Source organism: Nannobrachium achirus (genome assembly GCF_963921795.1).
Source record: "Nannobrachium achirus genome assembly, chromosome: 19".
NCBI classification, from domain to species: Eukaryota; Metazoa; Chordata; class Actinopteri; order Myctophiformes; family Myctophidae; genus Nannobrachium; species Nannobrachium achirus.
The window spans coordinates 48,857,426-48,873,766 of NC_137826.1; the positions used below are offsets into that span (position 1 = coordinate 48,857,426).

Here is a 16,341-nt window from a genome sequence, read left to right on the forward strand (position 1 = left end):
TCTACATGCTCACAACAACGTGCTGTGAGCTTGTAGATCTGCTATTTTTCAAAAGCTAAAGTAGACAATAAATCCAGGTCTTAATGTAGTCATGTCATCAAAATGCATCTGTCCCATCTAGCGCCACCATCTGGCCGTCTTTTTTTAAAAACACATTTTCGAACAATGCCCCTACAGATATTGGCCTAAAATCACGCAAAGCAGTATCTCTAAAGTCATGTCATCAACATGGATCTGTCCCATTTCCCATATTGCCTCCTGATTGTCTACCATTGCCTTCTAAAGTTTGTCTATGCGACCTGGCGGTCGCTTATCTCCCGATTTAGGGAGTCTTACTGGTGGCTTAAAAACAAAATTAAAAAACATACATTTCACAGAAAGGCGTTTAAAACCCTCTTAAAGGGGTATTTCACTTTTGGTAATTTTATCATATAATCAGGCTTTTATGAACACCCTGAACAGTTTTTAATTAGCTTGATTGAATATTTAGATATTTGATGTAAATGTTACCAGGCCCTCCAGGCCCAGGGTATCTCCCCACACACATAATTTTTTATGGTGACTCATACTACCCTCCTAATATGTGAGCAGGCCGTGTTTTTTCGATAACATTTTTCATTTATTTTTAATCATTATTTTTTTGTATTTCATTTTTTCCATTTTTCCAAATAATTATTAAAAATAAATGAAAAAAGTTATCGAAAAAACACGGCCTGCTCACGTATTAGGAGGGTATTATGAGTCACCAGAAAACATAATGGGTGTTTTTAATGAATCTATCATGGTTAAAATGGAGTTTGAAGTTACAATGGGTGTGTGTATGTGGAGAGAGGCCTTTCCACTGCTCCTTGCTGAAAGTGGAATATCCCTTTAACGGCAGTCTGTTTGGAGCATCTAACATCATTGTTTGTCTTACTGTGTTGTGGCTGTTTTGTTAATCTGACTCATTTTGGATGTACAATTGTTTCTCTGTGTGAAGAACAAAAAAGTGGGTTTTTGGCACAAAACTTATCTACAGTTTCTACCTACATATTTAACCTGTGTGTGTGTGTGTGTGTGTGTGTGTGTGTGTGTGTGTGTGTGTGTGTGTGTGTGTGTGTGTGTGTGTGTGTGTGTGTGTGTGTGTGTGTGTGACCTTGTTTTTAGCATGTCGTACCAAAGGTCTTTTGTTTTTTGGGGGAAAGAGACAGAAATGATGATCAATGTTTAACCGATGGCCAATGCAGCGTTGGCAGGCACATGCGCACACAGACATCAAAGGGGGCTTGAGCCCCTGCCCTTTTATCTGTCTATAGAAAATGCCCTCTCCAGACCATGAATGCAGTTTTTACTATGGTGAAAGAAATGCAAATGCCCTCTTTCCATGCCATACCTGAAGACAGCATTCAAGAGAATTGTCTTGTCCAAACTCTGCTGAACTTGAATGCAGCATCTTATGTTGAAAGAATTGCCCTCTCTGTGTAGAAATCCATGCCGTTACGCCACATCTCCAGTATTGACTTTGATATGCTTAGTTCAGTGTGGTATCACACCAAAAATAGCCGACCTCCAAGCTCACAACGCGTCGCGCTTGTGAGCTTGGAGGACGGCTATTTTCAGTGCTTCCACCAAAAGGCCCCTTTGGAAGTTTCAGCCCCTGCCTCTCTAACACTCTCTGCACGTCCCTGAACGTTGGTGTGTGTGTGTGTGTGTGTGTGCGTGCGCGTGTGCGTGCGCGCGTGTGTGTGTGTGTGTTTACACATGACGGGGTGAAGGACCACTTGATCCAGAAAGCGAGAGTGGAGATAAAGCTAGACAGAGCGATAGAGTTGAAAGACTGTAGGTAGGCTACTGTACACCGTGCACACAGATCATAACTCCTTGTATCGTATAATAGACGGTATTGCATACAGTTGTAGTTTCTACAGTATACATGGTCGTATTACATGTAGTGACGATCGTTTTATGGACTTCCTGCGTCCCAATGTTCTCCTAAAGGACACGGGAAGGATGGAGTGACCGAGGAGAAGATGAGAAGATCCGTCTTCTTGACTCCATCGTCTTCCGAACAGAGATCTTGGTCGCAACGTCCAGCCAGCTTCCAGTGGTGTAAAGTAACTAAGAACATTTACTTCTACTCCACTACATCTTGGATCTAAATATTGTACTTTTACTCCACTACGATTATTTGAACACTTTAGTTATTAGTTACTTTGCAGATGTACATCATAATTAGGGCTGGGACTTTAACTGATTAATAGCGATTAATTAATTACAGAAAATGTACGTTGTACGCAATTAAAAAAATTAGCGCATTTTAATCGCACTTAGTTTTTGCACCACAGAACCTTCAGTTTCGGGCATATGCCGATCATAGCGATGCACCAACCAAGAAGAGACAACAAACGCAAAGGGAGAAGTAGCCGATCAGAGCGCTTTGCTTGGCCCAGTGGATGCGAAATTTTGATTTAAAAAACTCATTCGTTGATTCACTCGTACAACAAAATGTGTTTTACTTGAAAAAAAAATGCTTCGGGTCAAATATTAATATGTGATTAAAATGCGATTAATTAATTACAAAGCCTGTAATTAATTTGATTTTTTTTCCGCATCCCAGCTCTAATTATAATATAATAAAACACACGTTATCCCACTTTAGCCCTATTTTATACCTTGGCTATTTGAAAATAGCCGATCTACAAGCTCACAACGTGGCGCGATGTGTTGTGAGCTTGTAGATCCGCTATTTTCAAACATTTAGAACTTGAAGTGCATTTTGATGCCAATTCTTTCATACTTTTACTCAAGTACATTTTGAATTCTGGACATTTACTTGTAACGGAGTACATCTACAGTGCAGTATTGATTGATACTTTTATCAGTAGAAAATGTGAGTATTTTTTCCACCTCTGCTGAACAGAGATCTTTGTCCCTCCTGAACCTGCCGCCACATCTGGGACCGGTGCAGATCCTGCAGCCGTCTGCTTTCAGGAGCTGAAAACCCAGATGTGAATCTGCCCACTCGAAAAGCTAAAGTCTAAAACTCTCAACATCAGCTTCAGGTGAGATATCTGTTCCTCTCTCCCAACTAACAGCTTTGTCTAAAAATATATATCATTGTGGAAGGCTTTTCTGCCTTTATTGAATAGGCTAAAGCAAGGGTCCGGGACCCCTAGGGGGTCCTCAGAGTTACTACAGGGGGTCCTCAAAATCTTTGTGTGATAGAAGCTTTTTTTCCCCCTCCTTTTTTATATTAACCACTTGAACCCTAGCGTCCATATTCTGAGAACTTTAGCCAAACATTTTCGGCAAAGAGGTTTGATGAAGAGGGGAAAAAGAGCAGACTGTGAAAAGTACAGAGTGAAAGGTCAAGTTTATTAAGTATTGACGGTTCAAGTGGTTAAATATCTGAAAACACAAATTGACATGAATCCAAAATACACTGATGATTGTGCTGTCAAAGAATGAAACTATATGGATATCTATGAACAGGTTGTGGGGGTCCCTGCTTCATCTCTCTCTCTATTAAGGGGTCCTTGGCCTGAAAATGTTGAAGACCCCTGAACTAGAGAGACAGGAAACGGGGAGAGAGAGAAGGGGAGGTGACGTGCAGCAAGGCCGTCGAGCTCGGGACTCAGACCGGCGACTCGCCGCCGGGCTGCATTAGAGCCTATGGGCTCTATCTTCGTCCATGCCTTACCCCTTATCCCTAAACCAGGGGTCTTCAACGTGTTCAGGCCAAGGACCCCTTAGTAGAGAGAGAGATGAAACAGGGGACCCCCCCACAACCTTTTCATAGATACCATATAGTTTCATTCTTTGACAGCACAATCATCAGTGTATTTTGGATTCATGTCAATTTGTGTTTTCAGATATTTAACCATTTGAACCATCAATACTTAATAACCTTGACCTTTCACTCTGTACTTAGTCTGCTCTTTTTCCCCTTTACCCCAAGCCTCTTTGCCGGAAATAGCCGATCTACAAGCTCACAACGCCTCGCATTGTGAGCTTGTAGATCTGCTATTTTTGGCTTAAGTTCTCCAAATATGGACACTAGGGTTCAAGCGGTTCATATAAAAAAAAAAAGGAATAAAAAAGTTTCTATCACACAAAGATTTGGAGGACCCCCGGTAGTAACTCTGAGGACCCCCTAGGGGTCCCGGACCCCCTGTTGAAGACCCCTGCCCTAAACTATTTCGCAATGTTTTACTATATTGAAAAAGGGGTTTTGAATATTTCAAATGGCTGATCTACAAGCTCACAGCGTGTCGATTTAGATTGGCTATTTCAAGTATTTTAAATATTTTTTAAAATAGTAAAAAAAGAAAAGCAAAGAAGTTTAGGGATAAGACATGGACAAAAATATAGCTGTATATGGTCGTTGTCAGGTGAAAACCTTGTATGTCCAAAACCGTGTTTTGTATTTATCATTTTTAAAATGATTTAAACTAGTGAGAAAAGCCGATCTATCTGCTGTTTTCACTACTTTCGTGCATCGGCCTTGTGTGATGAAGCAGGGCTTTGCTTTGCGAAAAAATGTACACATTTGAAACTTGAAGATACAGTGACAGTGACGATATGTCAGAGTCAGAGTTGGGAGTTTGAATGAATGTAGAATTATGTGCCGGATGTAGTTTGATTTGTATATAGATTTGAGGGGACTTAATTCCATTTTAAAAGAATAAGAACCTCTCTCGCACATTTATGCCAGTGATCACCCTCCCCTGTGCCAATGTTGGCACCTGTGACTAAGGTTGCCTACCCTTGCTCTAGGGCTAGGCCATCGACAATCTAAGGCAGTGTTTCTCAAACATTTGTGGCTGCAGTACCCCGTTATACTGATTTATGAAGCTGAGTACCCCCTTCCCCTGACTACAGCATTTTGCTTAGAAAAAATAACATCAAAAGTCCAGTTCCCATGCCAATATGTTCAAAATGAAACAGCATAATGGCAAATAAACATTGCTTTCTATTCAATAACAGTTGTACTAGTCAGGGTATTGATGTCATTTGGTTTAACAATCTACAAATGAGCAGGTTCACATAAAGTCTGTCAATGTTTTATCATTGACCATAACACTATACACATACCTAGTTGGCTACATACAATGTTAAACTGCTAAAAATCTGTGAAAAAATCTGTGAAAACATTGGGTATTGTTTTAAAAATAAACAACCTTCTATGACAGGGGTCTTCAACGTTTTCAGGCCAAGGACCCTTTAGCTGAGAGAGAGATGAAGCAGGGACCCCCTCCTACATATTGCGTGATGCAGATTTTCATCAATTTCACGGATAGATTCATAGACTTGTTTGACAGCACTGTGATCAGTCTATGTTGGATTTGTGTTTTTTGTTAACATGACCTGTCACTTTGTACTTAATCTGCTCTTTTTCCCCTCTACACCAAACCTATTTGCCGGAAATAGCCGATCTACGATCGATTAATTCCTATTTGATTTATTTTCTATTTATTTATTATATTCCTCAGAAAAAAGAAAGTCTCTACACCAGACTAGACTCTTAACAGTCTAGAGTCAGACTTATAGCTCTGCAACCATTTTTAAATCTCACTCAAAAACTCATGTTTGCATCTATCTATCTAAAATAAATTCTAATCCATCCATCTCTCCATGTGTCTCCAGGCCTCATGGCGTCTGCCGGTCTAGAACTGATGGGTTTCCTGCTGGGGCTGCTCGGCATGCTGGGTACTCTGGTGGCCACGGTCCTCCCCTACTGGAGGGTCTCCGCTCACGTGGGGTCCAACATCGTGACGGCCGTGGACAACATGAAGGTTGTAGAATTATTTGATACTTTAGCTTGGGCATTCACAAAATATTCAAATATTCAAATATCAAAGTCACTATTCGACGTTGTTCACCGAAGTCGAATATTCGCTTATTTTGTTAATTGTTTTCTCTTTAAAAAAGATTTTTTATAAAGCTTAGCTAGATAGAAAGTCATAAGAATGTTGTCAATGCACCTTTTTAGGCTGTGACCCCCAAAACTGGGGACCCCCACCTTGACAAGCACTTGTAATTGTAGGTATTACATTTAATGTGACTCGGTTCCGCAGATAAATACTGTGAAAATAGCAGATCTACATGCTCACAACGCGAGGCGTTGTGAGCATGTAGATCTGCTATTTTCACAATGTTCGCCTCTTGCTTACTTAATATTTGACAGTTTGGACAGTCCTGTCGAATATTCGACTATTAAAATACTTTGAGGTCGACTAATTAGAATACTATAAAACACTATCCGTGAATGCCCTAACTTTAGCAATTGAAAAATAGCAGATATACAAGCTCACAGCGCGGCACCGAGTGCCGCGCTGCGAGCTTGTAGATCTGCTATTTTTGAAAAGTCATGAAAATGTGTGCAAATCTTTGAATATTATGTATTTTTAAAGTGAACATTTATAACTCAGATGTTTGCTTCTGGGGGGTCCCTGATACAAAATATTTTGAGATGGGGGTCCGTGGCCAAATACATATCATTTTGGGGGTCCTTCACATGAAAGAGTTTGAGAACCACTGACATAGAAACATAGTTTTTCAAAAAAGAAATTAGAAGACACTTATAGAATCGGGTAAAAATTCAAATGTTCACGATTTTTCAAAAAAGCTCAGCGCGCCACCAAGTGCCGCGCTGTGAGCTTGTAGATCTGCTATTTTTTTAATAGTTAAAGCATAAAATAATAACACGCAATAATGCGTACCCGGTCTAAATGGATTTTTAATGGATTTATCTGTGTTCTGTGGAATTTTGCTTGTGTGTCACTTTTATCAGGCTTGCTTTACTAGCATGGAAAATGATGGGTACAATTAAAGCCATTAACACGCAAAAAGTAGGCGTACAGAAATTGATTTGATGACTGAAGCAATGTAAGACCCGTTTTTAATTATAACCGAGTCATTACTGCAATGAATATCTGTATGATTCCATGCACTGCCCGCTTCAACCCAATATACGTACATTTTGCCATTTGAAAACTACAAGCTCACAATGCGTCGCATCGCAGATCTGCTATCTTCAAATATTCTTGTTTTATAATGGGACCTACTGCATAATTAGTACTTTTACTTTTGATACTCAAGTACATTTGGAATTCCAAACTTTGAATTGTAACAGAGTATTTCTACATTGCAGTGTATTGATTGAATTTTTACTATTGTGAAAGAAATGCAAATGCCCTCTTTCCATGCCATACCTGAAGGCAGCATTCAATAGAATCGCCTTGTCCAAACTCTCCTGAACTTGAATCCAGCGTCTTATATTGAAATAATTGCCCTCTCTGTGTAGAAATCCATGCCGTTACGCCACATCTCCAGTATTTACTTTGATATGCTTAGTTCAGTGTGGTATCACACACCGAAAATAGCTGACCTCCAAGCTCACAACTTGTCGCAGTTGTGAGCTTGGAGGTCGGCTATTTTCGGCGCCTCCACCAAAAGGCCCTTTCGGAAATTCCAGCCCCTGCCTCTCTAACATTCTCTGCACGTCCCTGTGTGTGTGTGTGTGTGTGTGTGTGTGTGTGTGTGTGTGTGCGCGCGCGTGCGTGCGTGTGCGTGCGTGTGCGCGTGTGCGTGTGTGTGTGTGTGTGTGTGCGTGCGCGCAGGGCCTGTGGATGGAGTGCGTCTACCAGAGCACGGGCGCCTTCCAGTGCGAGACCTACACCTCCGTGCTGGCCCTGCCCTCCGACCTGCAGGCTTCCCGGGCGCTCATGGTGGTCAGCCTGGTGCTGTCGGCGCTGGGCGTGGCCTTCTCGGCGCTGGGCATGCAGTGCACCGTGTGCCTGAGCGCCGCGCCCGACGCCAAGAGCCGCGTGGCCGGGGCCGCCGGCGGGCTGTTCGTGACGGCCGGCTTCCTGGGGCTGGTGCCGGTGGCCTGGACCACCCATGAGGTAGGGCAGGGGTCTTCAACCCCTAGGGGGTCCGGGACCCCTAGGGGGTCCCCAGAGATACTACAGGGGGTCCTCCACATCTTTGTGTGATAGAAACTTTTTTCTTCTTTTTTTACTTTAACCACCCTAGCGTCCATATTCTGAGAGCTGCGAGGCGTTGTGAGCTTGTAGATCTGCTATTTTCGCCAAAGAGGTTTGGTGTAGAGGGGAAAAAGAGCAGACTAAGTACAGAGTGAAAGGTCAAGTTTATTAAGTATTGATGGTTCAAGTGCTTAAATATCTGAAAACACAAATTGACATGAATCCAAAATACACTGATGATTGTGCTGTCAAACGATGAAACCATATGGAATCTATGAACAGGTTGTGGGGGTCCCTGCTTCATCTCTCTCTCAACTAAGGGGTCCTTGGCCTGAAAACGCTGAAGACCCCTGAGGTAGGGTGTCATTTCCCAGGGTTTTTTTTTTTTTTTTTTGTCAAGGGCCGAATAAATACATTTATTTGAACTGGGACCCCCCAAAATAATTATTTCCTCTGTATCTGCGTTGACACTGCTGTGCTGCCTCTGGCGACTGATTAAAAAAAAGGTCTGTCTGTCTGTCTGTCTGTCTGTCTGTCTGTCTGTCTGTCTGTCTGTCTGTCTGTCTGTCTGTCTGTGTGTGTGTGTGTGTGTGTGTGTGTGTGTGTGTGTGTGTGTCTGTCCAGGTGGTTCAAACCTTTTACCAGCCGGGTCCGTCCAGCATGAAGTTTGAACTGGGAGACTGTCTATATGCAGGTCTGTCTGTCTGTCTGTCTGTCTGTCTGTCTGTCTGTCTGTCTGTCTGTCTGTATGCAGATCTGAAAAACACATTCAGATACGCATAAACGCATAAACAGACCTGTTGATGAAAATACTTACCGGTATACATTTTGTGCATTTAAGATCTGAAAATCTATACAACAGGTAGTTGCGACCATTCAATCTGATCGCACTGCAAACAAGCATGACATCACACCTAGCCGTTCTCAAATTAAGCCAATCAAAATATACAATCTGGCTAGGCTAGCAGTTTGCATGTGAAGTTTGCAGACATAGTATAGCTAAATGAATCTGGCATTAAAATATATCGTCACTGTCTGGCCAAAACCTCTTAACTCCATGTCAGCAATCTGGCCAGCCATCATCAAAGAAAAGGTCCTTTTCACTTAACTGGAGCTCAGTTAGTCTGTTCTTGAGAGACTACTATGTCAGTGGTTCTCAAACCTTTTCATGTGAAGGACCCCCAAAATGATATTTATTTGGCCACGGACCCCCATCTCAAAATATTTAGTTCCATGGACCCCCCCAGAAGCAAAATTTGAGATACAAAACGTTCGCTATGAAAATACATATATTCAAAGATTTGCACACATTTTCACGACTTTTTCAAAAATAGCAGATCTACAAGCTCGCAGCGCGGCACTCGGTGCCGCACTGCAACCTTGTAGATCTGCTATTTTTCACTGGTTAAAGCATTCGATAATTCTAGGCCTAAATGGGTTAATTCAAATGCACATGACCTAAAACAAGGCTGTCTCTACGCAGGTCTGGCGTCTGCGCTGCTCTCCATGCTGGGCGGAGCCCTGCTGTGCGTGTCCTGCTGTGGGGAGGAGAGGCAGCGAGGGGGGCGGGCAGGGGGAGGAGGGTACCCCTACCCGGGCATGGGAGGGGGAGGGGGCACCCTGAGAGGAGTGGCAGGTGAGCACACTTCTCATGCTTTTATCCACCGACACTTCAGGAAGAAACCCCAAATACAAAGGGAATACATAATTGCTCATAACAACCACACCAGGGGGTCTAATGAAGTGCTGTCAATCTCCTAGACACATGACAACCAGAAAAAGTACAAAACTATGGCACCGCCTCTTTAAGTTTCAGTTTTCGTGTTTGATGATCAAGTGGGGGCGGGCTTTGGTGTGCGTAAGGCCCGCTCCCACTCGACCATGATTGGATCCTGATTGGAGGAAAACTTGTCACCCAACAGTTTTTGATACTGCTTTTTTCTCCTCACGGGAGATAAGGCTGAAGTCCAAACATGGACCAAACACTCTATAGTAACTACTAGTACTATCAGAACATACTGTAGACCCATTTTGTTATTATTTGAATTAAATTAAATCACTTACCCTATACCTTTTAGTCTGGGATCACTTCACTTTTCAGGGTTGTAACCGGTCTGGAGCGGAAACCACAACACGTCATGTTGTAGTCCTACTCAAAGGACTACAATTTGCCGGAACTATCAAACCGGATTCAGTTCCAAAATATTCCCCTGCGCTCAAGGAAATACTTTTAGGGCCTACCTAATAAACTCCTTGATGCGGAGTAGTTTTGCTTTTGAAAATAAAAATCTGTATAAATGTTTCTATATGCATCTTTTAGTTCAGCTATTAGCAACTGGCAAGACTACACTAGGCTACTCGAGCATTTTAACTCATACTCTGCGATCCCCGTCGAAACCGGGGATTTCCCGCTGTACCTCTCTGCGATGCCCGTCGTTCCCGGAAATTTAATTAGCTTTAATCATTATGAAACCATTAAAAGTATGATCGCTGTATATATCCGTTTCGGAGACTTTAGGCCCGCCCCCTAACTGTATTCGGTCGTATTTCCCGTTTGGACCGGATTCCGTATCCTGTCCAAGGCCCCATCGTAGCTTCCATCCCATCTGTTTACATTGTAAACAGAGGAAGGAGCTGCACGTTCATTTCACGCCTTTTTTCACCCGTTTTTTTTTTATTTGATAGCTTTTCGATTCTTGTGCCCGCCTGGCATATGATCCGCGCACATATCGTCTGCTATGTGCGCGAACGTGTCCACGTGTTACCATGGCGCACAGCTGGCTTTTTCAATGTTTTTTCATGTAAACACTGGCGGATAAGCAGGGATACAGCGTGGCAACGGATATGTCTATTTCAATGGGGTTTTTTTTAATCGAAAGCTGTCACCGAGTCTACACGTCTACTAGATGAGTCGCGCACAGATTGTGCACGATGCGTGCGCGTGCCCACGTTAAAAGGTAAGAACAATTTGGCAGCTGCTTACTACAGCTATGTTTAAAATGGCAGCGAAATTGTTAATAAACGGGGGGAACCAAAACAAAGCTGGTTTCTGTGCTTTAGGCGGAAACCAAACGGCCTGTTGTGAACGAACACCAGGCTTTCCCCCAGAAAGCCTGGTATGTGAGGTTACCCTACCTCTAACTGCTGTGCTGCCTCTGGGCGACTGGTTTTCCCTCTTGGGATAATAAAGGTATCCATCTCTCTATCTAGGAGTGCGGAGCAGCTCGCAGACCTACCGCAACCCCACCCTGCAGGTGGGCGGGGCCACCAGCATCCACGCACCCAAGGTGGGAGGAGTCGGCAGGCTTCACAGCACCAGCAGCGCCTCGCACTCCGGCACGCACGGAGGCGGCGGCGGCGAGCGAAACCCCAGGAAAGCGGTGGCGGGATATGATGTCACGGGATACGTTTGAGGGCGTCACAGGATATCCATGTAGGGGTTTGGGTTTTCCTGGGTGGGATCAAGGAAGTTATTTCAGAAGGAAGGGAAAGACATGATCAGGGGCGTCACAAGGGGGCGGGGTTAGTGGGACTGAGTTAACAGGGCCCAAGGTGGAGGAGCCTGGAATTATGTTATACTTTAGCTATTGAAAAATAGCAGATCTACAAGCTCACAGCGTGGCACCAGTGGCAGGCATCATAGCCTAGTATGTGGTATGCGCCTTGACCACTAGGCCAGCGGGCGCCCCACTTTCAAACATTTTGTACTTTTATTTTTGGAGCTCTAAGTAGGCCTAATTTTTGATGCCAGTACTTTTACTCAAGTACATTTTGAATTCCAGACTTTTACTTGTAACAGAGTATTCTATAGTTCTATATTGCAGTATTGATACTTTAAAACATTTGAGTACTTTTTCCACCAATGCTACCTTGTACGAAACAAAATGAAAATTATTATCCCAGTTTAATTACAAATGTTTGATAACCCTGGTGTTCATATTTTGGGCAACTATAGCCTATATCAGGGGTTTCCAAACTTTTTTGTCTCAGGGCACCCCATAAATATTTTTTTAATCCGAGGCACCCCTACATTATAATTTTCACTCCCAGCACCTTATATTTATAGCATATCGTCGTTGTCGATAAAATGTACTAAACTAGTGAAAACAGCAGATCTACAAGCACACGTTGTGTGCTTGTAGATCGGCTGTTTTCACTAGTTTTGTGCGACGGTCTTGTATGATGAAGCAGGGCAAAAGACATGAGGAGATACAAGGTTTCTGCCCGACAGTGACGATATTTTAGTGATTATGTTGCGAGGAAAACGTTGAGATAACAGCCATTTTGGTTAGAACTGACTGAAAATAACTTTGTACTTCATGTTGAAAATTATACTAAATATTTTTTAAGTGTCCAAATAAATTCCAAATATTATTAAATGATCTCGCGGCACCCCTGGACTGCCGTCGCGGCACCCCAGGCCCAGGGTGCCCCGTCACCCACTTTGAAAACCCCTGGCCTATATAACATTTGAAATATTCATCTTCTTTGGGTATGGTGGGGAAGTTTTATACTTTTGAAATATTTAACTTTTTTAAACATTTATTTTTTATTTTAGATGATGATGGAAAAAAATTATATCAGGTTAAACTCAACATACTGTATTTTTTTGCTGAGTTTATGTGCTTGTATTCAGTCATTATAGATTATGATGCAAGATGATTTTTATGACACTAATCCTCTGATTAGAGCTGGATTTACATTCCAGCTGATTAAAACTAAATGAACCCGAAAGCCTCGACATGATTTAACCATTTAATGTTTAGTTCATTCCTTTGTTTGGAAATAAATGCTTTTATTATTATTTTTATAACAATGATTTGTCTGTTTTGTATTTTCCCTTGCATACTTATGAGAAATGTCATACCTTTCCTAGTAGGAGATAAAACCAGCAGAACTAGAGGTCCCGGTAGGAGATAAAACCATCGGTTCTAGAGGTCCTGGTACAGTTTACAGTTTAGGCATTTAGCAGACGCTTTTAATCCAAAGCGACTTACAATAAGCAGGTAATACAACACTTTAATAAGCAAGATAATATGTCAGAACAATATAACAATGCATAGGAATATCAATCTAGAAAAAAACAATAACATAGGCAGACCATGCACCTAATCAGTAAAAGAATGTTTCTAAAAACCTAAAAATAAAATGCTAACTATAGCTTCATGTATGTTCATTGAGTGTTACAGTAGTGCTATGGGTTTAGGTGGAGTCTGAAGAGGTGAGTCTTCAGTGCACGGCGGAAGCTAGGGAGTGAGTCTGTAGTTCTAAATGTGACAGGGAGTTTATTCCACAGTTTGGGGGCCGGGAGGGAAAATTGTCTATAGGACGAGTGGATTTTTGTCCTGGGGTTTTTAGGACATAAAACCATCAGTACTAGAGGACCTGGTAGGGGATAAAACCAGCCTGTCCTGGTAGTAAATAATACCATTGGTACCAGGGCTGGCAGAGTGGTGGGAACCAGTGGTGTACAGGGATGTTATGGGTTTGTTATCTCCCTGCCGTGACCTGTAGGTGAACAAACAGGTCGATATGTATACATGTAGGTTTAGTGATACTGAGATGGTGGTGGACAGCCACAGTGTGTTACTGTTGCACTGGGAGCTGACCAGTACAACCACAGTGTGTTACTGTTGTGTTACTGTTGTACTGGGAGCTGACCAGTACAACCACAGTGTGTTACTGTTGTACTGGGAGCTGACCAGTACAACCACAGTGTGTTACTGTTGTACCGGGAGCTGACCAGTACAACCACAGTGTGTTACTGTTGTACTGGGAGCTGACCAGTACAACCACAGTGTGTTACTGTTGTACTGGGAGCTGACCAATACAACCACAGTGTGTTACTGTTGTACTGGGAGCTGACCAGTACAACCACAGTGTGTTACTGTTGTACTGGGAGCTGACCAGTACAACCACAGTGTGTTACTGTTGTACTGGGAGCTGACCAATACAACCACAGTGTGTTACTGTTGTACTGGGAGCTGACCGGTACAACCACAGTGTGTTACTGTTGTACTGGGAGCTGACCAGTACAACCACAGTGTGTTACTGTTGTAACGGGAGCTGACCAGTACAACCACAGTGTGTTACTGTTGTGTTACTGTTGTACTGGGAGCTGACCAGTACAACCACAGTGTGTTACTGTTGTACTGGGAGCTGACCAGTACAACCACAGTGTGTTACTGTTGTACTGGGAGCTGACCAGTACAACCACAGTGTGTTACTGTTGCACTGGGAGCTGACCAGTACAACCACAGTGTGTTACTGTTGTACTGGGAGCTGACCAGTACAACCACAGTGTGTTACTGTTGTACTGGGAGCTGACCAGTACAACCACAGTGTGATACTGTTGCACTGGGAGCTGACCAGTACAACCACAGTGTGATACTGTTGTACTGGGAGCTGACCAGTACAACCACAGTGTGATACTGTTGCACCGGGAGCTGACCAGTACAACCACAGTGTGATACTGTTGCACCGGGAGCTGACCAGTACAACCACAGTGTGATACTGTTGCACTGGGAGCTGACCAGTACAACCACAGTGTGATACTGTTGCACCGGGAGCTGACCAGTACAACCACAGTGTGTTACTGCGGAGAATATATAAGGGGGTGAGCTCGGAAGGCACAGAGCTGCCTGAGCCCTGAGAGAGTTTGTTCATTTCTCTCAATTCAATTCAATTCAATTCAATTCAATTCAATTCAATTCAATTCAATTCAATTCAATTGGCTTTATTGGCATGACATTTCACAAAAGTTGCCAAAGCACAATTTAATTATGACATAAACGACAAACAACATAATGTAAAATCAATGAAATTACAAATAAATGAGATGATGCAGTGTAATTCTGTCTCCATCACAGCCTCTCCTCTCTGGTCAGCCAGGTCTGTCTGTGTCTGCCCTTCTCTATTGCCAAACCATGATCACTCAGTCTGTACATTGTCAACGTCTTTCTCAGGTTTTTATCAGTTACAAGTAGTCTGCCACAGTATACTGCCTGATTAGAACCAATGTTTCTAGTTTGTGTTGTGATTGTGTAAGCTCATTCCAATAACTGACTTTTTATTTAGTTCAAATGTGGTTAGGTCTAATCTTCTGAGTGATAGTGTAGCTGCACTGAGGCTGGCTGGAGTTTGTGATGTCAGAAGGTGAGAAGTCAGCTAGTTTCATGACCCTTTTGACTGAGGGGCCTCCTTTGTATGTTCAACTCTTGGTAGGCAAGGGCTTTATACATTATGGTAGCAGGCGGGGTCACTCTTTTTAATATGGCTCCAGAATATTATAGATATTTTTTGTATATTTAGAAGTAAAGGATATTAACCTAATTCAGCCCATGCAGAGTTTGGGCTTTTTCTTTGTGCCCGGATTATAGTTTTGCAGAACTACATGCAGGATCGCAACTGGATTTTTGTCTAATTTTGCCCAATCAGTTTGTAATGAAGGTCCCCATATCTCACTGCCATAGAGTGCAATGGATTCCGATTTAAATATGTTGAGCCTATTTTGGATGTTGGGTAATTTCTCTGTAACCGTGATCTTTTTTTTTTTTTGTCAAATATGTTTTATTGCCAACAGATTATCAACAACAGGATGTATTCAGTTATAAGATTAACAATTTTCTGTTTTAGCATATTAAGAAAAGAAAAGGAAAGAGCTGAAAACAAACAAGAAATAAAATACAATATGGCATCAAAACAACCCCTTCATACCCTCCCACCCCTACTGCTCAGTGACGAAACGCATAATAGAGAATCAGAGTGAATTGTTCAATGGACATGCATTAGAATAAACAGTCTGTTTACAGTAACATCATCCTTCTACTCAGGTAACGGACAAGGGGCAGCCAGATCTTATCAAATTGTGCCTGTCTGTCTTTAAGTGAATATCGTATTCTCTCAAGGTGAAGTGTACTAGTCATTTCATTAAGCCAGTGTTTGAATGCAGGTGCTTCCTCTTTTTTCCAATGAGTTAAAATCAGCTTCTTTGCTGTAATCAGACCATATGAAAGGAGATGTCGTTGTGAACTTGTCAAGTTGGAAATGGGGTCTGATGTGCCTAAGATAATTAGTATTGGGTCAGGGTCAATTTGGGTGTCCAGAATATCAGAGAGCGCCTCAAAAATCTTAATCCAATATCTCTGTATTTGAGGACATAGTGCGAAGCTGTGTAATAAGTTTGCTTCCGGTGCCTTGCATTTGTCACAGTTTGGGGAGATATCTGGGAATATCTTGTGCAATTTGGATTTGGAATAATGAAACCGTGATCTTTTTTGGAAGGTCAAGATTTTGGTCTTCTTCATATTTACTCTCTATTAGTGTGTGTGTGTGTGTGTGTGTGTGTGTGTGTGTGTGTGTGTGTGTGTGTGTG

The 16,341-nt window shown here is 42.5% G+C and overlaps 1 protein-coding gene across 1 annotated transcript; it reads left to right on the top strand.

The window, feature by feature from the left end:
• Positions 1-1,750: 1,750 nt before the first annotated feature.
• Positions 1,751-13,103, top strand: cldn2 (claudin 2). The gene is made up of 8 exons (XM_080749735.1): positions 1,751-1,822; positions 1,978-2,093; positions 2,900-3,041; positions 5,626-5,774; positions 7,602-7,886; positions 8,592-8,661; positions 9,451-9,603; positions 11,178-13,103. The coding sequence occupies exons 4-8, from the start codon at positions 5,631-5,633 to the stop codon at positions 11,378-11,380; spliced, it is 855 nt and encodes a 284-aa protein (XP_080605861.1). The 5' UTR covers positions 1,751-1,822; positions 1,978-2,093; positions 2,900-3,041; positions 5,626-5,630; the 3' UTR covers positions 11,381-13,103.
• The last annotated feature ends 3,238 nt before the right edge of the window (positions 13,104-16,341 follow it).

What these genes read in the sequence shown, in the direction of transcription:
- cldn2 (XM_080749735.1), top strand. Translation starts at nt 5,631, where the DNA reads ATGGCGTCTGCCGGTCTAGAACTGATGGGTTTCCTGCTGGGGCTGCTC. An exon ending in CGGCCGTGGACAACATGAAG is followed by an intron (nt 5,775 to 7,601) that starts GTTGTAGAATTA and finishes GCGTGCGCGCAG; the next exon opens with GGCCTGTGGATGGAGTGCGT. An exon ending in CACCCTGAGAGGAGTGGCAG is followed by an intron (nt 9,604 to 11,177) that starts GTGAGCACACTT and finishes CTCTCTATCTAG; the next exon opens with GAGTGCGGAGCAGCTCGCAG.